The sequence below is a fragment of the Chiloscyllium plagiosum genome, chromosome 15, assembly GCF_004010195.1.
Source record: "Chiloscyllium plagiosum isolate BGI_BamShark_2017 chromosome 15, ASM401019v2, whole genome shotgun sequence".
Classification (NCBI taxonomy): domain Eukaryota; kingdom Metazoa; phylum Chordata; class Chondrichthyes; order Orectolobiformes; family Hemiscylliidae; genus Chiloscyllium; species Chiloscyllium plagiosum.
This window is the reverse complement of record NC_057724.1, coordinates 39,708,689-39,734,820: the sequence shown is the minus strand read 5'-3', so window position 1 is coordinate 39,734,820 and position 26,132 is coordinate 39,708,689. Positions and strand designations below refer to the sequence as shown.

At 41.3% G+C, this 26,132-nt stretch overlaps 1 protein-coding gene across 1 annotated transcript in view; it reads right to left on the bottom strand.

The window, feature by feature from the left end:
- The window catches only part of tex11 (testis expressed 11), a 228,271-nt gene that overhangs the window by 41,095 nt on the left and 161,044 nt on the right, over positions 1-26,132 (bottom strand). The window contains exons 23-24 of the mRNA XM_043705303.1: positions 25,010-25,159; positions 14,993-15,101 (exon numbers count right to left, since the gene is read on the bottom strand). Coding sequence (XP_043561238.1) covers positions 14,993-15,101; positions 25,010-25,159 — 259 coding nt within the window. The remainder of the gene's footprint in view (positions 1-14,992; positions 15,102-25,009; positions 25,160-26,132) is intronic.

The window sequence follows — 26,132 nt, the reverse complement described above, 5'->3', positions numbered from 1 at the left end:
GCTGAACACTTCAATCTCCCTCCCGTTCCACCAAGGACATGCAAGTCCTGGGCCTCCTCCATTGCCAAACCCTAACCACCTGACGCCTGGAGGAAGAAAGCCTCTTCTTCCACCTTGGGAGCATGCAACCACATGAGGTTAATGTGGATTTCACCAGTTTCCTCATTTCCCCTCCCCCACCTTGTCCTAGTCCCAAGCCTCCAACTCAGCATCACCCTCTTGACCTGCCCATCTTCCTTCCCACTTTTCAACTCCACCTTCCTCTCTGACCTATAACTTCTACGTCCACCTTCAGCTAATTATCACATTCCCAGCTACCTTGCCCACAGCCCCATCCCCTTCCCATTCATCTCTCAGCCTCCCCAGCTCAACAAGCCTCATTCCTGATGCCCGGAACGTCCTGCTTAAGCCCGGAACGTCTATTCACCTGCTCCTTGGATGCTGCTTGACCCACTTTGCCTTTCCAGCGTCACACTCTTGACCATGATCTCCAGCATCTGCAGTCCTGACTTTCTCCATGGAGACAGAAAGCATGGCTGAGGTTTGACATGAATACTTTGTAATCTGTGTTTATCAAGGAAATATTGTTGTACAGATCATGTGAAAAGAAAAGCAGTTTAGACACGTAAAAAGTTTAAAATTGATAAGGAGGAGATATTGGGCAGGGTGTTAAGTTGATAAGGCACCAAAATCAAGAGACATTGAGGATACTAAAGGAAGCAATAAAATGAAGTGCCAACCTGGTGACGCCATCAAACAGTATTACTTGTTTGCCAAATACCACAAGCAGCAAACGATAGACAGAGCTAACTGATCCCACAACCAATGGACCAAATGAAAGCTCTGCAGTCCAAAAGCATCCAGTCATGAATGTTGGATGACAACTCACTGGAGGAGGTGGCTTCATAAATATCCCCATCCTCAATGATGGAAGAGTCCAATGCATCAGTGCAAAAGATAAAGCTTAAGTGCACGCAGCAATCTTCAGCCAGACGTCCTTTCATCTCGGCCTAACCAGTGGTCACCAGCATCTCAGATACCAGTCTTCAGGCAATTCAATTCACTCTATGTGATATCAAGAAAGAGGTACTGGAGATACTGGATGCTGCAAAGGTCTATCGGCCCTGACAACGTTTCAGCAGAAGTACTGAAGATGTATGCTCCAGAACTTTCTGCTCCTCTAAGGAAGTTGTTACAGTACAGCTACAACACTGGCATCTGCCCAGCAAACTGCACAGTTGCTCAGGTATGTCCTGCACACAAAAATCAGGACAAATCCAATGAGGCCCATTAGTTTACTCTCAATCATCAGTAAAATAATGAAAGATATCGTCAATAGTGCCATCAAAGTAGCAACTACTCAACCATCAGCTGCATAATGAGGCCAGTTTGAGTTTCGACAGGGTTAGTGAGCTCCTGACTTCATTCCAGCCTTAGTTCAAAACATGGATAAATCAGCTGAATTTCAGAGGGGAGGTAAAAATGACAGCCCTTGACATCAAAGCTGCATTGGACCAAGTGTGGTAACAAGGAATGCTTGCAAAATTCGGATCAATGGGTATCAGGAGGCAAACTCTCTGCTGGTTGAAGTCTCACTTACACATAGGAAGATAATCATTGTTTGTGGAGGTCAATCATCTCAGCTCCAGGATATCTCTGTAAGAGTAGTAGTAGTAGTATCCCAGGCCCAATCATCTTCAGCTCATTGAATTTATCAATGATCTCCCCTCCATTGTAAGGTCACAAGTGGGGATGTTCGCCAATGATTGCACCATGTTCCGCACCATTCATGGCTCCTCAGATACTGAAGCCATCAACTTCAAATACAACAACATCTAGACAGTATCCGTGATGACAAGTGGCAACTGTGCTATGCATACTATTTCTAATAAGAGACAATCTAATCACTGCCTCTTGACATTGCAATGTTGCTGCCATTACTGAATACTCCAGTATCAACAACCTCTGTGGTTTTTATTGACCAGAAACTCAAATCTACTAATGCTTTACCCTGAGTAATATCAAATAACTTGAAGTTGTCAAACGGGTGATATTTTGAAAGTTAACAAAAACTGGCTCAGTCTTTTGAATTGAGATCCTTATATTCAAGTTATTTTTAAGGAATAAAAGCAAATTACTGCAGATGCTGGAATCTGAAACCAAAAGAGAAAATGCTGTAAAATCTCAGTAGGTCTGGCAGCATCTGTAAGGAGAGAAAAGAGCTGACGTTTCGAGTCTAACTGACCCTTTATCAAAGCTGGGCTTTTTCTGCAAGGGCTGGGGCTGGAAGAGATGAGGTTCAAGGGATTGGGACTGTTGGAAGGTGGAGGGTGGGCAGGGGTGTGGATGAGAAGTTGAAGCTTGCGTTCCTTTGACAAAGGTTCAGTTAGACTTGAAACATCAGCTCTTTTCTCTCCTTACAGATGCTACCAGACCTGCTGAGATTTTCCAGCATTTTCTCTTTTGGTTATCTTTAAGGCATGTTTCATTGTTTGAACAAATCTTTCTACCAAATCACTGGTGACTGGGTGATAAGGAGCTGATTTGAATTCTGTTCTGCTTTAGATAGCCCGTAGGTTCTCGTGATATTAACTGCGGATCATTATCACTAACAAGTTGTTCCAGACAACCAAAACGTGTAAAGATCACTCCCAATCTTTCAATCATTTTCTCTCGAGATGTCATCTTCCTGATGGCAACTTCAGGCCATTTAGTATATGCATCAACCACTAAGAAAAAGGTTCAGCATAATCAACATCAATTCTTTGCCATGACCTTTCTGGCCATTCTCATGTGTGATGGCACTAATGGAAGTAGGCTCCAAACTCTTGTGCAAGCTGCCATTTTCCACCTTCTCCTCAATTTGGAGCTGGACTTTGGCCCAACTTCTGCCTATCTCCTTCATTCTGACAATGCCATAGTAACCTTTGTGTAGTTGAGTTAATATATGTTCCCTTAGGCTAGCTATGACTTAATGAATACCCTTACTCCTCATAGGAGACATCCTACTTCTATGGACAGTTCCAACTTCTGTGATGTGTAGCTTCAGTACTGGAGTTCTTTCTGTGATATTGCCACAAAGTACCACGTTCATTACATCTGATTGTCGTGATCATTTCAAATGTACTTAACTTATCCTGCCATACCAGAGTGACCTCTACTTGCTCCAAGTAGAAAACGTCTCCGTAAGGTTTGTTCGCACTCAACTCATTTGGCAAATGAGGACATGAAAGCTGAGCTAGCAGAAGTGAACTGACAATTTATATTAAGGTCAACAGAGATATACTGGGAAACGTTCAAGGGGATATTCCAGAGATGTAGAGTTGGTGCACTCCAATAAGTAATTCTAAGGTAATTTGGCAAATGTAATCTAGAGAGCCCATCAGCATTACCATATAAATTTCATTACTTATACATGATTGTATAAGATTGAACTGACAGCAACAACGTCCATCTCTGCAAGAGGTTCACTGTTAAAGAAGGCATTCTCTATGAGGCCCTGATATTGTAAACAATGGTCTGGGGACTTCTCATCTAGAAGTACCAACAATTTATTAGGTACTACTTTTCTTGAGTTCATCCTTCCTATTCAGTTCCTGAGTTACTACTATTTGTGGGATACTTCTTGTATCTCATCCAGCAAAGACCAATGCAAAAATTGGTTTGATTCATCTGCCATCTCGTTATCATCTATTGCTAATTCCCCAGATTAATTTTGTATAGGACCAACACTTGCTTAGTCGATTCTTTCCTTTTTTAAAGTATCTGAATAAAGTTTTCCTATATGTTTTTACATTTGAAGCTAACTACCTTTCATGTTCTAACTTTTCCCTTCTTATTAATCATTTCATAATTCTTCCCTGTTTCTTATGTTGTGTCCAATCTTCTGACTTGCCACCTATCCTTGCACAACTACATGTCTGTTCAAAACTGAAAGAAGCTGTAAATCAGAGACAAAAATGGAAATCGCTGGAAAAGCTCAGCAGGTGTGGCAGCATCTGTGGAGAGAAATCAAAGTTAATGTTTTGGGTCAAGTAACGCTTCCTCAGAACTCATTTTGGGTTGAGTTCTGAGGAAGCATCACTTGAGCCAAAACATTAAGTTTGATTTCTCTCCACAGATGCTGCCACACCTGCTGAGCTTTGAGCAATTTCGATTTTTGTATGTGTCTTTTCTTTTGAGTTTTATACTATCGTTTGACATTTTTAGTTAACCACAGAAAGCAGGTTTGACCTTAGAATTACTAATTGGAGTGCACCTACTCTACATCTCTGGAATATCCCCTTGAACGTTTCCCATTTTATTTCTGTTGACCTTAATATAAATTGTCAGTTCACTTCTGATAGTTCAACTTTCATGCCCTCATAATTGTCTTAATTAAAGTTCAAAATAGCTGTCTTAAACCCCCCACTTTCCTTTAAAAACTGTAAGTAATACAGGGAGTTCTTCTATAACATGGTTGCGTTCATGTGCAACACCTCATTATAGAAAAATTGCATGTAAGAAACAGCACTTAAAGTTGGCGATATAATTGCAATACAGTCAACACACATTTTAAAAGTCTGCACTTTAGCAACAGTGCACCCAATTCGTCAATCGCGTTATAGTGAATTTGTGTTAATGAAATGCATGTGTAGCAGAACAAACTGTATTCAGTATCATTACTGCTACCCAGGCCTCTTTCATTACAATTTCAATAATTAATCCTATTACATCATTCAAAACTGATCCAGTATAGCCTGCTCTCTGGCTGGTGCCATAATGTGTCGGTCTAAGGAACTGATCTGAAAACATTCAATGAGTTCCTCATCTCGACTACTTTTTTCCATCCAATATTTCCAGTCATATGCAGGTTAAACTACCCCCCCACTCCCATGCTAATTGCTGCACCTTTTTGACAAGCCCCCATTATTTCTTCCTTGCCACCCTGCCCAAACATGTGGTTACTGTTAGGAAGCCTATAAATAATTCCCACGTGACCTCTTGCCTTTATCATTCCTCATCTCTACCGAGACTCTTTTCCAGAATTTAGCGCTCCCTCTCTATTGTGCCAATTAAATCTTTAATTAACAGAGCCACTCCTCCACCTTCTTCTCCTTCATAAAGTGTCACAAACTCTTCAATATTCAGATTCCAATCTAGCTCATCCTCAGTATGGTCACTGAATTGTACTTATTTATCTCAATTTGTACATCTTGTTCATCTATTTCAAGTGCATAGTGCTGGAAAAGCACAGCAAGTCAGGCAGCATCTGAGGAGCAGAATCGACGTTTCCAGCATAAGCCTTTCACCAGGAATCCTGAAGGGCTTATGCCCGAAACGTCAATTCTCCTGCTCCTCGGATGCTGCCTGACCTGCTGTGTTTTTCCAGTACCACAATCTCGACTCTAATCTCCAGCATATGCAATCCTCACTTTCTCCTAGTTCATCTATTTATTTTGAATGCTACATGCAGTCATAAAAAGTGCCTTAAGTTTTGTCCTTCTTTAATTTTGTAACCTCTCGTCTTATCTGATTTGCTCTTTGATCTGCATTCTCCATCTCTTTTGTCTGTTTATCATTTTCCACATTAATTCTTTCCTATGGTACTATTTTCCCACTTTTTAATTCACTGCAACTTCCCAAATTTAGGTGCCTAACCTCACTATTTAGTTTAAAATCTGCTCAGCTTCCCTAATTATGTGGTTTGCAAATACACCAGTCCACTACTGTTCAAGTATATACTGTTCCAATGGTAGAGATTCCACTTTCCCCAGGTTACAATCAGTGCCTGGAACTTAGTACTCGTTCATCAGTCTTTCAACTAAACATTCTTTCTCTAACCTGGTTTACTATATGCCAATTTGCACATGGCTCAGTTAATAATTCCTAGAATATAATGACTCAGGTTTTCTTTCTTAATTTGATTAGAAAAGTATGGCACTGGAAAAGCACAACAGGTCAGGCAGTATCCGAGGAGGAGAATCGACGTTTCAGGCATAAGTCCTTTCCGAAACTTTGACTCTCCTGCTCCTCAGATGCTGCCTGACCTGCTGTGCTTTATCAGCGTCACACTTTTCGAATCTGATCTCTGGCATCTGCAATCCTCACTTTCTCCTTCTTAATTTGATGTCTAGCTCCTCAAACTAGATATGCAGAAACTCTACTCATTTTACCCAAGTCAGTAGTGCCCACATGGGCCATGACAACTGGATCCTCCCCTTCCACTAGAAGTTCTTCTTCAAACAAGAGCAGAATCTTGGCACTGGGTAGATGGCAGTCATTTGGAGTCTTGCTCTTTGCTGTGGAGAACAGTATCAATCACCCCCAAACACACTTACCTGTCTACAATGACAACTTTTGACTCCCCTTCTTGGATAAATACCACAGCGATATGGTCGTGATCATTTAGTTCAGCCATCCCACAGCCCCTGCTCTCATCTAAACAAGCTGAGAGAATCCCAAAACTGCGGGACAATTGCAGAGGCTGGTACTCTTGTCCTTTGGGTCCATTTACCTACTTCACTTGCAGTCACAATCTCCTGTCACTGTTTCCAAGTACAAAGAACCCAGGTCCCACAAACCTAAAGCTCTAACTCTTGAGCCATCTTTTCAGCCACCCAATTTATCAGTCTTTCTTATTTTATAAGCACTTGAAGTAATTGAAGATAACTATTTTTTCGGTCTTGCTTGCTAATATCTTATCTAGTTCCTTAAAACCTGATTGTACAACTGTATCTCTTTGTCAACTTATGTTATGGTACTAATGTGGACTGTGACCTATTAGGGTACTCTAAAATTCATTGACATTCTGATCTTAATACCAGAGTGGCACCTAGAAGCGTGAATTCACAGCTGCCGGCTTGCATTTCCTTCAAATTTCCTACTATTTCTTGAGTTGAGTACTCCTGTACAACTGAGCTGAGCACTGTGACATGGACATGACTTTGGCTGCACTCTTCAGGCAAACCATTCTTCTCATTAGCGAACCTTGATTGTGAAGTAAGATGCACTAAAGGGCCTCCTGCATTATCTGACTTGTTTCTTTGACTGTCTACTGGTTAACAATTTTGTCTCTTTCAACCTTGTAAGTTGTGGAATGAGCACCTACGTTAATGCTATATACACAAAGTTCGCAATCTCACAGATAAAAGGCAGTGATGCCAATGGGAAACCTGGAACTCGAACTGCTACAGGTGATGACATTTCTTGCACATATAATCATACAGAACATTAAAGTGCCCGGAGCTAACACACAGCACAGGATGAGCACTCGAGAGGTTAATATCTATTAGTTAATGAAATCTACTCCAGCAAAAAGTATAAAAATCAACATAAAACTTTGGAAAGATGTTTTAAAAGAGCATCAATAAAGAAAAGGACGTTTAAGCTGAGATGGAAATATAAACATTATGGGGCAGACAGGATAATACAGTAGTGACAAAAGAGATCACTAAAATATTAAGTAATGATTTTGCTGTGGTATATATCAGAGATAGATCAGGTGGAAATGATGAGATGAGCTCACTTAGGATAAAAATGAGGCATAAACTAATCGACAATAAGGGCCCCAGGTCCTTGGGTTTACAAGCATATTATGTTTCAAATAGACCTACAGAAAAGTTAGCAGAGGTGTCACGACAAATTGCTAATTAATCATAAAGAAAAAGAGAACTAGTGGATAACTGCTGTAGTGTGTATATTTAAAAGGAATCAAATATATTCCAGTAACTACTGTCTCGATTACCAAACCTAACATGGGTAGCAGAAAAATTAAGATAACTGTAGAAGAGAAAATAAAAGAACAGAGAAATGAAAATAAAATGAACAGACAGCATAGATTTCAAGAAAAAACTTGCTTGACCAACAATTGTGATTTTTGAGAAGATGAGACTGAGAAATAAAACAATGGCTGCAATGGATGTTGCCAGGGTTGGAAGGTTTGAGCTATAGGTATAGGCTGGAGCTATTTTCCCTGGAGCATGGGAGGCTGAGGGGTGACCTTATAGACGTTTATATAATCATGAGGGGCATGGATAGGGTAAATAGACAAGGTATTTTCCCTGGGGTGGGGGAATCCAGAACTAGAGGCATAGGCTTAGAGTGAGAGGGGAAAGATTTAAAAGGGACCTAAGGGACAACTTTTTCATGCAGAGAGGGTGCATGTATGGAATGAGCTACCAGAGGAAGTGGTGGAGGCTGGGACAATTACAACATATAAAAGGCATCTGGATGGGTATATGAATCAGAACGGATATGGGCCAAGTGCTGGCAAATGGGACTAGATTAATTTAGGCTATCTGGTCGGCATGGTCAAGTTGGACCGAAAGGTCTGTTTCCGTGCTGTACCTCTCTCTGACACTATGCAATTCATCTCGATTTTTAAAATGCCTTCTCAAAAGTGACCCATAACAGATTCCTCAAGAGGCTTCAAGAATATGGAGTCAAGACAGAGGTGACAGGATGATTTACGAACTGATCTTAAAGACAGAAAGAAAAGGTGGGACTAAAGGACAGCTATTCATAATGATGGGATGGGTAGCATTTTGCACAAAAATCAGAGCTAGAACTACTGCTGCACTGAGTTTACATGAATGATTTAGGCTTCAAAACAAAAGTTTGATGTCACCAAAGTTTGTATGCTGCAGTTGGTGAGTGGTGCTTATGTTAAGCTGTACTGCAGGAAGAACATAACTAGAGGCTATAAAATAAGACAAGAAATCCAAGAGAAAAGTAAAGAGGAATTTCTTTACCTAAAGAATGGCAAGAATACTGAATTGAATAGAACAGGAACTGCTTGAAGCAAATAGGACAGATGATTTTAAGGGGAGGCTGGATGAGCATAAGTATGAAGGACTAATGGAGGGCAGCTTCATAGACATAGATAAAGGAAAGCAAGGAACTGGTGCAGATAAATCATAACTGTTGACGTGGACCTGTTGTGTTGTATGGTCTGTTCTGTGTTGTAAGCATAACCTTGAGCTTCCACACTTGTCATTTTAATTCTCTGTCCCATTCTTGTCTCTCTGTTCTCAGTCTCTGGCATTGCTCCAATGAAGATCAACAGACATGCAAGGAACAACACCTCTTGTTTGGTTAGTTACTTAATAACCTTGCTGAGTTGCAGTCAGTTACATAAATTCAAATCATAATCACAAGTCCAAATTTTTTAATAGAAGCCGTTTGTAGTGATTCTGTTCTACCTATTTTCACCTCAGCAATATTAGTCTTTTCTAATTTAAATTGTAACAATCACTATTTTTTGTCCTTTAATTTCTCCTTTCAATCAATCACACACCTTCTGTTTTGTCTCACCCCATAACCATATCCAGCCCAATCTCAGTATCTGGTTAAAGCTTCTTCATTCTTAACTATTTCTGGTTTAAATGTAAGATCACCAAACTGAACAACTGGACTAGATTTTGACTGAGTCAACTTTATGTGGGAGCCTTTTAAAAATAGTGACTGGGAGCAAATTGTGAGTTTCCCAAATATTAGGCTGATTCAGTTTGCTTGCCAATATCTGGCATTCCCAAGATGTTGCACAATATCCCCACAACTTTTGCAGAGTTGACGCAGTGTTTTAAAGCGCTCTGTGTCACATACATTAGCGGGTCCGTGGGTGGGTGGGAGGAGGCTCATACCTTTGAATGGAGGCATGATGGACCATGGAGAGTGACTGAGAGGCACACCTTGGCCTACAGGAATGACAGATAATTAGCACATGTTTCAGTGGCATTGCTGGACTATGTGAAAGTTGAGAGAAGAGTGAAGACCTTTGTTTTGTTTTTAAACTAATGAAATGAAGTCTCACAGCACTGAGGTGAGTCCTCTAAAGAGGCAGATGCTGGAACCTGAAGCCTATGATTAGATTAGATTTGATTAGATTACTTACAGTGTGGAAACAGGCCCTTCCGCCCAACAAGTCCACACCAACCCGCCGAAGTGCAACCCACCCATTCCCCTACATTTACCCCCCTACCTAACACTACGGGCAAATTTAACATGGCCAATTCACCTGACCTGCACATCTTTGGACTGTGGGAAGAAACCAGAGCACCCAGAGGAAACCCACGCAGACACGGGGAGAATGTGCAAACACTCTACAGTCAGTTGCCTGAGTCAGGAATTGAACCCGGGTCTCTGGCACTGTGAGGCAGCAGTGCTAACCACTGTGCCACCGGGCCGCCCTATGGCTGTGTCCAAATATTATTCTGGGGTCGGCTAGCCCAAAGCCAGCCAGAACCCAAGCCATAACAATGAAAATTGATCAGCTGGAGCTGGTATTTCCTGTAACAGGCACATGAAGCCAATTGCACTTCTCACTATGTGCTTTGAGGATGAAAACTTGACCCAGTAACTATTTCTCTTGCCACAGATAGTGCCGGATCTGCTGAGTATTTCCAGCATTTTCTGTTTTATGTCAAGTGTCAAGTTATGTGCGACCATATCCAGGTTAAACTTTAACAGCTGCTTCATTCTGAGGACACAGGATTTCTTTAATAGATGTTACCTTTCAAAGTCGATGTCACGTCAATACATTCTTTAAAATGACAGGTGACTGTGTTTTAGGATACACCTGATGCCACATTAAAAAGGTGAGGGCCTTCAAGAAGTCAGTCCAAAGTGATCTTCAAGACATGTTTTGATCACATAAATGAGTTTTAGAGGAGTTTTGCAAGGCCATCGAGTCACAGAGATGTCCAGCACAGAAACAGACCCTTCGGTCCAATATGTCCATGCCGACCAGATATCCTAAATAAATATAGTCTGATTTGCCACCATTTGGCCCAAATCCCTCTAAACTTTTTCTATTCATATACCCTGCCAGATACCTTTTAAATGTTGTAATTGTACTAGCCTCCACCACTTCCTCTGGCAGCTCATTCCATACATGCATCACCCTCCGTGTGAAAGAAGTCACCCCTTAGGTCACTTTTAAATCTTTCTCCTGTCACCTTAAATCCAATTCTGTGGGAAGCTAGGGAAGTGATTGCTGGGCCCCTTGCTGAGTTATTTGTATCATTGATAGTCACAGGTGAGGTGCCAGAAGACTGGAGGTTGGCTAACGTAGTGCCCCTATTTAAGAAAGGTGGCAATGAAAAGCCAGGAAATGACAGACCACTGAGCCTGACATCAGTGGCGGACATGTTGTTGGAGGGAATACTGAGGGACATGTATTTGAAAAAACAAGGATTGATTAGGGATAGTCCATGTGGCTTTGTGTGTGGAAAATCATGTCTCACAAACTTGATTGAGTTTTTTGAAGAAGTAACACACAGGATTGCTGAGGGCAGAATGGTGGATGTGATCTATCTGGACATCAGTTTGGCGTTTGACAAAGTTCCTCATGGTAGACTGGCTAGCAAGATTAGATCTCACGGGATACAGGGAGAACCAGCCATTTGGATACACAACTGGCTCGAAGGTAGAAGACAGAAGGTGGTGGTGGTGGGTTGCTTTTCATACCGGAGGCGGTGGGGTGTGGTGTGCCACAAGAATCGGTGCTGGATCCACTGCTTTTCGTCATTTACATAAATGATTTGGATGTGAACATAGGAGGTATAGCTAGTAAGTTTGCAAATGACAACAAAATTGGAGGTGCAGTGGACAGCGGAAAAGTTAACTTCAGAGTACAAATGGGATCTTGATCAGATGGGCCAATGGGCTGAGGAGTGGCAGATGGAGTTTAATTTAGATGAATGTGAGGTGCTGCATTTTGGAAAAGCAAATCAGAGCAGGAATAATATGCTTAATGGGAAGATCCTGGGGAGTGTTGCTGAACAAACAGACCTTGGAGTGCAGGTTCATAGTTCCTTGAGAATGGAGTCGTAAGTGGCTAGGATAGTGAAGTAGGCATTTGGTATGCTTCCCTTTGTTGGTCAGAGCATTGAATATAGGAGTTGGGAGAAGATGTTGCAATTGTAATGGACTTTGGTTAGGTCACTTATGGAACACTGCATGCAATTATGCTCTCTTTCCTATTGGAAGGATGTTGTGAAACTTGACAGGGTTCAGAAAAGATTTACAAGGATGTTGCCAGGGTTGGAGAATTTGAGCTATAGGGAGAGGCTGAATAGGCCACTCCATTCCATCCAAAAATTCCTGAAGACCATCAAAGACAGAAGAGGATGAAATAATGGTTTCCTTTGATGTAACAGCTCTGTTTACATCAATCAACATTATTCTGGCCAAGGAAACACTGACTACACTATTAGAAGACCCAAAGACACATACACGAAACACCACTAACTTCATCAGCAAGGACAGTATCGTCAAGCTACTGGACCTATGCCTTACCACATGCTTCACTTTCAACTACAAAACCTACAGACAAACCAACAGAACACCCATGGGATCTCCGATATCAGGGTTCTTAGCAGAAGCAGTAATGCAGAAACTCGAACAAACAGCTCTGCCAACCATCCAACCCAAGCTTTGGGGTCGTTACATGGATGACACCTTTGTCATCACTAAACAAAACAAATTAGAGGAAATCTTCAGGACCATCAATAATACCCTAACTGGCATAAACTTCACTAAAGAGGAGGAAAACAACAACAAACTGCCATTCCTAGATGTCACAGTAGAGCGAACAATCAATGGTCAACTTCAAGCCAGTGTCTACAGGAAAACAACACACATGGACCAAATATTGAACTACAGAAGCAATCATCCCAACATCCACAAACAAAGCTGCTTCAGAATATTATTTCAATCAGCCAACACACTCTGCAGCACACAGGAACTATGCAGAGCAGAGGAAAATCACCTATACTGTGTATTCAAAAAGAATGGGTCCCCAACGAACTCAGCCCGCTGATTTCTCAGCAACAAACCCAAACAAGCAGACAAAACACGTCCAGAAACGCTAGCCACTCTCCCCTACATCAAAGACATCTTGGAAATGACTGCCAGACTATTCAGACCCCTTGGCATCATGGTAGCTCACAATCCCACCAACACACTAAAACAGCAGCTAATGAACTTGAAAGACCCTATACAGACAACAACCAAAACTAATGTCATTTACAAAATACCGTGCAAGACTGGAATAAACACTACATTGGACAAACAGGCAGAAAACTAGCCACCAGGAGACATGAACATCAACTAGCCACAAAACGACATGAACCTCTCTCACTAGTATGCTTACAGATAAGGATAAGGAAGATAAGGAAGAACACCATTTCGACAGGGACAACACATCAATCTTAGGACGAGCCAAATAGAGAATTCCAAGAAGGATGGGATTCCAACCAGAACTCTACCGACAAACACATCGAGTTAGACCCCATTTACCAACCCCTGAGAATAAGAACAGGAAATTACATCACCAACCCAAAGAAACCCAAAAATATAAATAGAAAGCAGGAATCATGTACACTGCTTCACCTGAGGCCCACTACAGATGTTACCTAGTAGGGTGATGAAACGTCTGGAAATGAACCTCCCAGCTCAGCGAGCAAACTTACATCCTGAGGCTGTTTTCCCTGCAGCGTCGGAGACCGAGGGCTGCCCTTATAGAGGTTTATAAAATCATGAGGGGCACGGGTATGAGAAGTAGATAAGGTCTTTGCCCAAGGCTGGATAAATCTAGGACTAGAGGGCATAAGTTTAGGGCGAGAAGGGAAACATTCAAAAGTGACCTGAGGGGCAACATTTTCACGCAGAGGGTGGTGCGTGTATAAAATGAGCTGCCAGAGGAAGTGGTGGAGGCTGGCACAATTACAACATTTAAAGGGCATCTGGATGAGTAAATGGATAGGAAGGGTTGAGAGGGATATGAGCCATGGAAAATAGGACTAGATTAGGTTAGGATATCTAGCTGGCATGGATGAGTTGGACCGAAGGGTCTGTTTCGGTGCTGTACAACCCTATGCCTTGTAGTTTTGGACTCCCCACTCTATTCACCATATTCATGCACTTCGCGATTTTATAAATTTCTGGATGTAGGTTTGCTCACTGAGCTGGAAGGTTCATTTTCAGACATTTCATCTACTTCTATATTGACACCCCTCCCCATCCAATGCTCTAGGGAAAGAAACGTCAGTCTTTTCAGCCTCTCCCTATAAGTCAAACCCTCCAACCCCTGCAACATCTTTGCAAACCTTTTCCGAATCCTTTGAAGTTTCACAACATCGTTCCTGTAGCAAGGAGACCAGAATTGAATGTAGTATTCCAAAAGTAGCCTAGCCTCAACATGACATTCCAGCTCAACGAATTCACCTATATAGGGAAGTGATGGAGGGAGGTGATAGTTTAATGGTATTATTGCTGGATTGTGAATCCAGAGACCCAGGTAATAGAGTCATAGTCATAGAGATGTGCAGAACGGAAACCTTCGGTCCAACTCGACCATGCCAACCAGATATCCCAACCCAATCTCATCCCACCTACCAGCAACCAGCCCATATCCCTCCTGGAGACCAAGGCTCAAATGCCACCATGGCAGATGGTGCAATTTAAATTAAATGAAAATCTGGAAAAAAAAAGTGTCTAACAATAACCATGAAACCATTGCTGGTTATCAGAAACTGCCATCCTTACCTGGTTTGGTCTGTGTGTGTCTCCAGATTCACATCATAGTGGCTGACACTTAATTGCCCAGGGTAATTATGGATGGACAATAATTGCAAGCCTCGCTAGTGATGCCTACATCTCATGAATGAATAAAAAAAACAAAATTCTAATTTCCTAAATCTCCCAGGAGATCACATTCCTTCAGGTGATTCAGGGTGTGTGTGTGTATGTATATATAGTGTAATATGAAATATGCTATTGCATGTGACTGTGGATCGACCTGAATGTCTTCATCTGTCTGTTATTTTATCTGCTGACCTTGGTAGTAGTGTCATGATTCAGCCAGAGAATTCAAAGAGAATTGCAATAACTATGTAAAAGATAAACTAATGAAACACAGGTAATGCTTAACAATTTCAACTATAGAGAAAGGTTGTATTAGTTAACAGATTTGAATGTGACTGCATATTCCTCTGGCTTGGCTACTGACCTGCATCGTATCACATCTTTATCAGGCTGCTTCTTTTGAAGAGAGAAGGCAATTTTCAAGGCCTTTTTACAAACTGATGGGTAGTGAGCAGGAGATTCCATGGCTAATGCTTTAATTTACAAAAAAATGAAAAAGAAACTATTATCCTTCCTCCAGTGGAGAGAGAGTACATATCCAAAGACTGATGACAACTTCATCTAAGGTACGGTTCCATTTGTTATCCAGATTATCTAGTAAATGGAGTGAGATTAGATTACTGACTTTGTACCACAACAAATTTAGCATGCTTAATGTGTTGAATCTCTTAATCAATACAAAGAGTGTAGGGGTATTCTTCAGAGCGAAATCAGGAAGGCAAAGAGAGGATATGAGATAAAATTGGCCGATAAGGATAAGAATAGTCCAAAGAGATTCTATAAATAGATAACGAGCAAGAGGGTAACTACAGAGAGGTAGTCTTTGTGTTGAACCCCAAGAGATACTAAATGAATATTTTGAATATTTTTCTGGTGGATAAAGAAATGGAGTCGACAGAATGTAGAAAATTAAACGTTGAAGTTTTAAAAACAATTTACATTACAGAAGAGCAAGTTCAGGAAATCATAGAGATATAAAGTTGGATCAATCGCCAGGACCTGATCTAATGCATCCCAGAACTTTGTGAAAGTAAGATAGAAAATTACAAAACCCCTTGCAGAAGCATCTGCATGATCTATTACTACGGGTGAGGTGCCTGATGATTAGAGGGTGGCTAATATTGTATCTCTGTCTAAGAAAGGTTGTAATGAGAAATGAGGGAACTGTGAGTCTGACTTCAGTTGTGGGTAAATTATTGGGGGTAATTATTATAGAATTTATGGACATTCAGAGAGGCAAAATTTGATTCGGGATAGTCAGCATGGTTTTGTGCGAGGAAAACTGTCTCACAAACTTGACTGAACTTTTTGAGAAAGTTACCAAAATGATTGATATTGGCAGAACAGCAGATGTGGGTTATTTGGACTTTAGTAAAGCCTTTGACAAGATTCCGCATGGTAGACTAATTGGTAAAATTCGGTCACACGAAATTCAGGGTGTGCTTGTCATTTGGATACACAATTTGTTAATGGCAAGAGAGTCATGGTGTAGAGTTCCTGGGGGCCTGGTCCCAGCCGTGTTCCACAGGGATCAGTTCTGGGTCTCCTTTGTATGTCATTTATATGAATGATTTGGATGAGAATACAGAAGGCATAGTTAGTAAGTTTGCAGACAACACAAAATTGTGGCATTGGACAGAGTGAAGAAGGTTTTCTAAGATTACAAAGGGATCTTGGTTAAATGGGTCAATGAGCTGAAAAATGGTGGTTGGTATTCAATTTGGTTAATGCAAAGTATTGCCTTTTAGTACAACAAACAAGGGTAGGGCTTACACAATTAATGGTCGGGCCTTGGATTGTGTTATGGAACTGAGTGACCGAGGTGTGCAGGTACATAATTCTTTGAAGTTGCATCACATATATTCAGGGTGGTTAAAAAGGCATTTGACACGCTTGCCTTCATTGCTCAGTCATCTGAGTATACGAGTTGGGAAGTCATGTTGAGGTTGTTCAGGACATTGGTGAGGCCACTTCAGAGATATTGTGTCCAGTTCTGTTGCCCATTATAGGAAGAATGTAATCAGGGCAGAGAGGATTCAGAGGGGACTTACCAGGTTGTTGCGAGGTATAGAAGGTTTGAGGTATAAAGAAAGTCTGGATAGGCTGGGACCTTTTTTTTCACTCTAATGTAGGATGTTGAGAGGCAATCTGATAGAAGTTATAAAATAATGAGAGGTATAGATAGTTAATGGTCGCTTTTTTCCCCTAGGATGGGAGATTTCAAGACTAGGGGGCACATTTTTAAGGTGAGAGGAGAGATTTTAAAAAGATAAAGAGCCAAATCTTTTACACAGAGGGTGGTTTGTGTGTGGAATGAACTTCCTGAGAAAGCGTTGCATCTGGTTACAATTACAACGTCTAAAAGACATTTGGATAAATACATGAATAGAAAATGTTTAGAGAGGTATGGAGCAGGCAGGTAGGACTAGTTTAGTTTGTGATTATGTTCGGCATGGACCAAAGGGTCTGCTTCCATGCTGTATGACTCTATGAGCTAAACAACAACTTGCTAAATGCAAACAATTTTGTCATCAGAGAAAAGTTTTAAAAAGTACATTACATTAATCTCATGAAAAAATGCTACTTAATGCCTTCCTCTCTATTCACGGCAACAACTCTGAAAACAAGTGCTAGATGAAAACCTTCAACTGCATCTGAACCAACACCTTGGAAAGGAAGATGCCAGAATCTTCTTTATAAGGATGAGAGACGCTCTGGTGGCAAAGGCTGACAAATGATCTGGTTTGATCTGGGAACATTTCTTTAAGGTAATAAACCTGGCTAACTCAGTGGTGGGTACAGGCATGAGCTGAAGCAGCCACTCTGAGTACCTATACTAAGACAGCCTAAGTGGCTTCCAGCTGCTCCTTGCTGTCACCACACACATCCATTTCAACAATTAAGGTAGTCTGCACTAATTCAAAACTGTGGCAGTGCACTGGGTTGAGGTCCAGTCATGAAGGATTGACTTGGACACGGTGACCTGGTTGAATGAGAGAGTGGTCAGCAGGCTCGACTTTGGATGGATAGCTGGCAGATAAAATGTTCCAGCCAACAAATGGAGGATAGGGCTATCATCACAGTGGGGGTTGGTTGCTCACCGTGGACAGTACAACCTCTTGGAAATTTTCTGGCTGTTGTGAAAACTAAAAACACATGAACTGAAAATAAAGGCTAAACTTTTCCATTTTATGCCGGTTTTCTTTGCCATAATTCAAAACTTTCCTTGTACAACCTTCAATTCACTAGTTAAGGAACTAGCCTCTATAGCACCTGACTCTTGCAGCTGTGTTTTAATTGTGGTGGATATATTTGCTACTGTCAGGGCATTGCAATGTTCAGGCTGCTAGCACAAAACTCCACAGCACTTCAGACAGTACAAGCCAGAAACTGCCTTTCACAATGTGCTCACACATTCTCACCACTGACAACATGGCCCAGAAAGAAAAGCTAGTAAACAGTTTGGAAAACTAGTAGCTCGAAGGCCAGTTAGTTTTGCAGACAGAGATCTAGAGGTGTTAATGGGCATGCTGTTTCCCTCAGCTCATCAAAGGAGGCCACGCCACCAAACACAGAGAAAATGGGTGAGATTCTTAATGAATACTTTCCGTCGGTATTTACTGAGGAGAGGGATATGACAGATGTTGAGTTTCGGGATAAATGTCTGATTACTGTAGCTTAAGTCAGCATAAGGAAGAAGGAAGTGTTGGATATTTCAAAAGGCAATAAGGTAGACAAGTCCCCAGGGTCTGGATGGGATCTATCCCAGGTTACTGAGGGAAGCGAGAGAGGAAATAGCTGGGGCCTTAACAGATATCTTTGCAGCATCCTTGAACACAGGTGAAGTCTCGGAGGACTGGAGAATTACTAATGTTGTCCCCTTCTTTAAGAAGGACGGCAAGGATAATCCAAGTAGTTATAGACCGGTGAGCCTGATGCCAGTGGTAGGGAAGCTGCTGGAGAAGATACTGAGGAATAGGATGTATTTACATTTGGAAGAAAATGGACTTATCAATGATAGGCTGCATGGTTTTGTGCAGGGAAGATTATGACTTACCAACTTATTAGAATTCTTTAAGGAAGTGACAAAGTTGGCTGATAAGGGGAAGGGCTGTGGATGTCATAGACATGGACTTCAGTAAGGCATTTGATATGACTCCCCATGCAGGTTAATGGAGAAAGTGAAGTCACATGGGGTTCAAGGTATACTAGCTAGATGAATAGAGAACTGGCTGGGCAACAGGAGACAGAGTAGTAGTGGAATGGAGTTTCTCAAAATGGAGAACTGTGACCAGTGGTGTTCCACAGGGATCTGTGCTGGGACCACTGTTGTTTGTGATATACATAAATAATGTGGAGGAAGGTATAAGGTGGTCTGATCAGCAAGTCTACAGATGATACTAAGATTGATAGAGTAGCAGATAGTGAAGGGGGGTGTCAGAGAATGCAGCAAAATGTAGATAGATTGAGCAGTTGGACAAAGAAATGGCAGCTGGAGTTCAATCCAGGCAAATGCAAAGTGATGCATTTTGGAAGATCCAATTCTACAGCAAACTCTACGATAAATGTAAAAGCCCTGGGGAAAATTGATGTACAGAGAGATTTGGGTATTCAGGTCCATTGTAACCTGAAGGTGGCAATGCAGGTCGATAGAGTGGTCAATAAGGCATAGAGCATGCTTTCCTTCAATGGAGGAGGTCTTGAGTACAAGAGTAGGCAGGTCATGTTATAGTTGCAGAGGACTTTGGTTCGGCCACATTTGGAATACTGTATAGAGTTCTGGTCGCCACATTACCAGTAGGATGTGGATGCTTTGGAGAGGATGCAGAGGAGGTTCACCAGGATGTTGCCTTGTATGGAGGGCGCTAGTTATGAAGAGAGGTTGAGTAGATTACGATTATTTTCATTAGAAATACGGAGGTTGAGGGGACACCTGATTGAGGTCTACAAAATCATGAGAAGTATAGACAGTGCGGCAATCTCTCGTCTCAGCTGCCCTGCGTAGTGGTCACTTAGCGGCCTACGGTAGTCTTTTAGCCTGGTATGCCCTCAGCTTGGACTTCTGGCCTCATGATGAAGCTCAGCATGGTCTGGGGTCAAAGCCTGCTGCAGACTCGATGCTATGTGCCATCATGGACTGTTTGAAGGACTGTTGGTCTAAATGTTTTATTTCTCTATTGTCTAATTTATTTCTAACAACTGTAATGCTGGACTTTTGATTTCTTTATTTTTCTAACTGTGTATTCCTAAGAACTTGTATGGAAAATTCTTTAGCTTGCACCTAAGATGGCATCATTGGTAATGGCTTGTAAACTTTTTACCGTACTCACTTGAGTACATATGACAATAAAGCTCATTACATTCAGTAAGTTCAAGGAGTGCAGGGATTAAGAGTTCCTTATGTATTGTGCTCTGTCCCAGTGCTGCTTGCTAGATAGCATTTAACCTCTCTAAGAGTGATGATATTATATTTAATAGTGCTTGGAGAGCTAAAGTTTTAAAGGATTGTGGAAAAAGGTTTTATTTGAAGTTTGGTGTTCAAAGTTAAAATGGTTTAAAAGAGGTAATAGAGAGGCTTCCTAAAAATCACATGATGGGTACTAACTGCTAGCGTTGCTGTAGAACCCTGCTGTTTAGAATAGGACTGGCTTGACATATGTTCAGTTCTATTGGAGTAAAGCTTGCTTAAAAACAGCTGAGCTAGAGAAAGCCTTTTTAAGAACAAGCTGTCTAGCTGAGCTCTCTCATGCTCAAAAATCAAAATGAAGATAATAAATACACTGGTGCTGAAATCTCCGAAAATTCATTTAGGATTCATATAAACTAAGAATCTGAGATGAGCTGGGGCTTCCTATGCAAAGAACTTTTCTGCATTCTTAGCATTATGAGGATTGAACATAACATTGGAAATACAGAAAGCAGGAGCAGGCACAGACCATTTGGTCCTTCAAACTTGCTCCACCATTCATTATGATCGTGGATCATTATTCAATGCAATAGCCTGTTCCCACTTTCCCCCCATAACCTTTGATCCCTTTAGCCCCAAGTGCTATAGCCAACTCTTTCTTGAAATCAAAAAATGTTTTGGCCTTGACTGCTTTCTGTGACTACGAATTCCATAGTTTCACCACAAATTTAGATTTTATTAGATTTATTTTATTTGCTCTGCAATGATCACATTATTAGCCAAACTGCCAAGGTTGGTGAATGATCACACATGGAGACAGTGAGGTCTGCAGATGCGGGAGATCAGAGTTGAGTGTGTGTTGCTGGCAAAGCATACAGGTAAGGCAGCATCTGAGGAGCAGGAAAATCGACGTTTCGGACCGGAGCCCGGATTCTTTGAAGGGCTCAGGCCCGAAATGTTGATTTTCCTGCTCCTCGGATGCTGCCTGACTGGATGATCATAATGCATGCATACATACAAGCAGAATAGTCTCCTTCTATGCCGTACTGACTATACCAAATGGCAGAGAAACAATATCCTGTTAGATTACAAGAATGTTGTGGTTCTGTTCGCCGAGCTGGAAGTTTTTGTTGCAAACGTTTCGTCCCCTGGCTAGGCGACATCATCAGTGCTTGGGAGCCTCCTGCGAAGCGCTTCTTTGATGTTTCCTCCGGTGTTTATAGTGGTCTGTCCCTGCCGCTTCCAGTTGTCAGTTTCAGCTGTCCGCTGTAGTGGTTGGTATATTGGGTCCAGGTCGATGTGTTTGTTGATGGAGTTTGTGGATGAATGCCATGCCTCTAGGGACAGACCACTATAAACACCGGAGGAAACATCAAAGAAGCACTTCGCAGGAGGCTCCCAAGCACTGATGATGTCGCCTAGCCAGGGGACGAAACGTTTGCAACAAAAACTTCCAGCTCGGCGAACAGAACCACAACAACGAGCACCCGAGCTACAAATCCTCGCACAAACTTTGAATTACAAGAATCTTGGCAAGTTAGCAGCTCACATTGTTGGCCAGGTGCTGCTCACACATAAAAACAGCAGCTTGTGAATTCAAGTAATCAAAGTCCCAACCACTAGCTCTTGCTGAGTGTAACTGGTTGGACCTGGCGTGGCTTAGAGAAAAGCAAGGTAAGTGACATAAGGTATAAATCCTTATTTGGTGGAAGAGTAATGAGATTATGCTATCCGTGACCTTGGGCTCAAGCCTTTAACAGAAGGACACAGGCTTGGCAGAATGAGCCAGAGTCAACGAAAGAAAGACACCACAGTTCAGGAATTTAAAGAAAAAGGATAACAATGAAGGATTTACAGTGTGCAAGCAATCTTTGTCAAAGTGGAGGCCCTACATTGGAAATGTGGAGACAACACTGAGGACCCAAGGAATCCCTGGCCAGCATCAACATCTTTTTTTGAGTATTAGCCTTTATATTCTGTGACTATTCAGAGAACGTCTGAGAAATCTTGTGGGTGCATGCATAGATTTTAGTCTTGCAAAAATTGCATGCCTGCTTTTAATTCTTTCCTAACCAAACAATTTGAACTGTATGTCTGTTTTAACTAACAATAAAATCAATCGTTGATACAGACTTGACTCTTTTCCTTTTTGTGCTGAGCCACTAAGTGTTAGCTAGGGCGGTAACTAGGTAACAACTTTATCCATCATTTAAGTAACATCTTTCTATGATAATAAATAACAACACTAATATATTATGCATATTGCACTGATATGCCGCACATTGTTACAACTGAGACTAGTGGAATGCATGTTGCTCTCGTTCCAATACTCTGTGGGTTGTAAATAAACATAAAAAATACTTCTTCCAGTTACCGAGATGACTAATTAAGTACCTTATCCACATCATATTTTAAACAAAAAGATCTGTCTATGAGAGTTCTTAATTAATGCAAATATGGGCTGATTATCAAAATTTAATCAACAACAATGCAAGAATTGGCTGACAGACAGTGTCAAATAATATGAAAATATAAATGCATATCCTTCTAATTATCTCCAAAACTCATGTGCAAACACACACAAATTCTATTCAGGAAAACAGTAAAGAACATTTCCCTGCAGACATTGCCTTTCTGAAGAACTAAGCACTTTGGCCAATGAGGTAATCTTGAAGGCAAAAGGATTGACAAAGGATATTCTGGAGTCTGCTGCTCTGATGTTCGAGCATGTGGTCAAGGTGTCTTACAAACGCAGCTTGCTCATCAAATAAAACTTTGAGATATTTTTCCATACTGTTTCAAAATAATAAATAGGTTCCACCCTGGACTGTTTTAGAGAATTTTCATTTCAGAAATGGGGGAATTGAGACGGGCACCTGTTCATGGTAAGATTCTTTCCAACTCAGCTGATTTTTAATAGGTGTTCTCCAGTTCAACTTAATAGTATCAGAAGTTCTCCAAGCCAGTCACGATTCAACACACAGCCCAGTAGGGTTTATGGCAAAGCTTGCAATTATCCCTAGTCATATGACTCACAGGAAGCCTTGTTGGGAAAAAAAAATCATTGTTCACAGTGAACTTTCAATGACTTCCTCTGAAGAAACCATTCCAGGATGAGGTATATCTCAGGCTCCTTTCGGAGATGAGGACAAAAATTACAGGGACCCTGACCCAAGTTTTGAAATCATTTCTGGCCAGAGGGGAAGTGCCAGAGGATTGAAGGACAGCTGATGTGGTTCCAATTTATAAGAAGGGTGGTAGGAACAAACCAGGGAATGACATACTAGTGAGTCTAATATTAGTGGTAGGGAAACTATTGGAGAAAATAGTAGAGAAGATTAACTTCCATTTAGAGAGGCAAGTTTGATCACGGATAATCAGTATACTTTGACAAAGGGAACATGGCAAAATCTGGTAAAATTCTTTGAGGAAGTGGCCGAGTGTTTGAATGAGGGTAGGTCAGTTGATGTAGTTTATATGGACGTGGAAAAGGCTTTTGACAGGATCCCACATGGGAAACTGATAAAAGAAAGGTAAAACTCATGGGAACTCGGGTAACCTGGCAGGATGGCCCTAAAATTGGCTTAGTGACAGGAGACAGAGGATGGTGGCATTGGCTGTTTGTATGACTGGTGCCTAGTGTACAGTGATGTACCATAGGGCTTAGTGCTGTGTCCCTTATTGTTCATGATATTCATACATAATGCAGATGTGATGTGGGGGAGGGTGATAAGTTTGCAAATGACAAAGATTGACCAGGTTGTTGACAGTGAGGAGAACGAAGGTGTTAGGTTGTAGCAGATTATAAATGAGTTGGCAGATGTAATTTAACTCTTATAAAAGTCAGATGATGCACTTTGGAAGAAGGAACAAGACAAGGAATATTCAATGAATAGCAAGACACTAAGAAACTCAGAGGAACAGAGGAGGGATCTTGGGCCACTCGCCACATTCCTGAAGGTAACAGGACAGTTAACAGGGTAGTTAAGGTAGCATATGGGATGCTTGTCTTTATCAATCGTGGCATAGAGTATAGGAGAAGGGAGTCCATGTTGGAAGTGTACACAACAACCACTGCTGGAGTAGTCTACACAGTTTCTGTCAAAACATTATAAGAAAGATACGATTGCACTGAAGCGAGTGCAAATAAGTTTCACCAGACTTTGCCTGGGATGAAGCATTTCAGCTATGAAGAGAGGCTGGATAAGCTCTGGTTGTTTTCTTTGGAGCACAGAAGGTTGAGAGAGGACCCAATAAGGAGGTGTATGAGACTATGAGAGGCATGGATAAGTGAACAGAAAGCAGCTTTTCTCCTTGGTTGAAGGAGGCATAATTTTAAAGTGAAAGGCAGGCAGTGGAATGGGAAGAAAAACATTTTCATTCAGAGAGTGGTGGGAGTCTGGAATTAACTGCTTGGTGGAGTTGGTGAGGTAGGAAACCTCAATCTTTAAAAGGTTTAAAATTTTTAAACTCTGGATGAGCACAATGTCAAACCATTCAAGGCTATGGGCCTAGTGCAGGAAGGTAGGACAAGTGTAGGTAGTAGTGTATTGGGGCTTCCTTTGCACTGCATGATTCTATGTATGTCCACAAAACTCAAAGTAAGTTTCTTTTACCTCAATCCTTCAAAACCTAAGTCATCCAGGCAATATCAAATATAAAGCGTCTTCATAACAATATATACTGAATTATTTGAAGAGGGCTGTTTTTTTCTGAATAAACATGACAGAAATATTTGCATTAATTGCTTGACAAACAACAATTAGACCAGAGATTCATATCAGGCCTACATTAGGTGTGTCGGTACTCCTCGTAGCAATCCAGTCAATCCTATATGTGCACTGAAACCCTGCACATTAATGTTCTTTTGTATTATTTACTATAAAGTATTATTTACTCTACCTTATAAATCAATAATCATCCATGAGAGTCTTTGCCAAAATGTTCATCAGTGTTGAAACTCTGAATACTTACATGCCAAGGTTTCCAGTGTTTTGGGCTCTATCTTTTGAAGTTGCAACATTCGCTCCAATACATCCTCTATCTTGGGATCATTCAGTTTAGCTCTGGCTTCAAACTCATACAGAAGTAACAGGGTTTCGGTTGGATCTTTTGAGACATCACCTGCAGTAAAACACATTCACATGGCAACACATTAAATGGTCATAGTTAGGTACACATTGTAAAAATTCAAAACACTGGTACATTTTTAAAAGTACACAGAACATCATCAGATCTAATTTTAGTACACTGTTATCTTGGCACTGAACATCAAATAGTGAAGCTTTAATAAGAACAACCAATGGAAACTCAAAGAAGCACTGCATTAAAAGGGAATATTCATACTGAAAGCATTGCACTGAAAGAAACTTCCCATATGCTCATGCATCTTCCACAGCGAGCAAGTTAAAATTGTGCCTTCAACAGTAAACACCTTTGCAGAAAGTACTGCTAATTACAGCATTAGGTTCTATCATTTAGATTGAAGGTATTGGAAAAATAAATTTAAGGAATGACTTTTGGGTAAATGTCTATCCACTACATGAACATAGAACATTACAGCGCAGTGCAGGCCCTCGATGTTGCGCCGCCCTGTCATACTAATCGGAAGCTGATCCCAACTACACTATTCCATACACATCCATATGCCTGTCCAATAACGACTTAAATGCACTTAAAGTTGGTGAATCTACTACCGTTGCAGACAAAGCATTCCATAATCTTACTACTCTCTGAGTAAAGAAACTACCTCTGACATCTGTCTTATACCTATCTCCTCTCACTTTAAAGTTGTGTCCCCTCGTGTTTGCCATCCCCATACTTGGAAAAAGGCTCTCCCTGTCCACCTATCTAACCCTCTGATTATCTTGTATGTCTCTATTAAATCACCTCTCAACCTTCTTCTCTCTAATGAGAACAGCCTCAAGGCCCTCAGCCTTTCCTCGTAAGACATTCCTTCCATACCAGGCAACATCCTAGTAAATCTCCTCTGCACCCTTTCCAAAGCTTCCACATCCTTCTTATAATGCAGTGACCAGAACTGTACACAATACTCCAAGTGTGGCCGTACCAGAGCTTTGTACAGCTGCAGCATAAC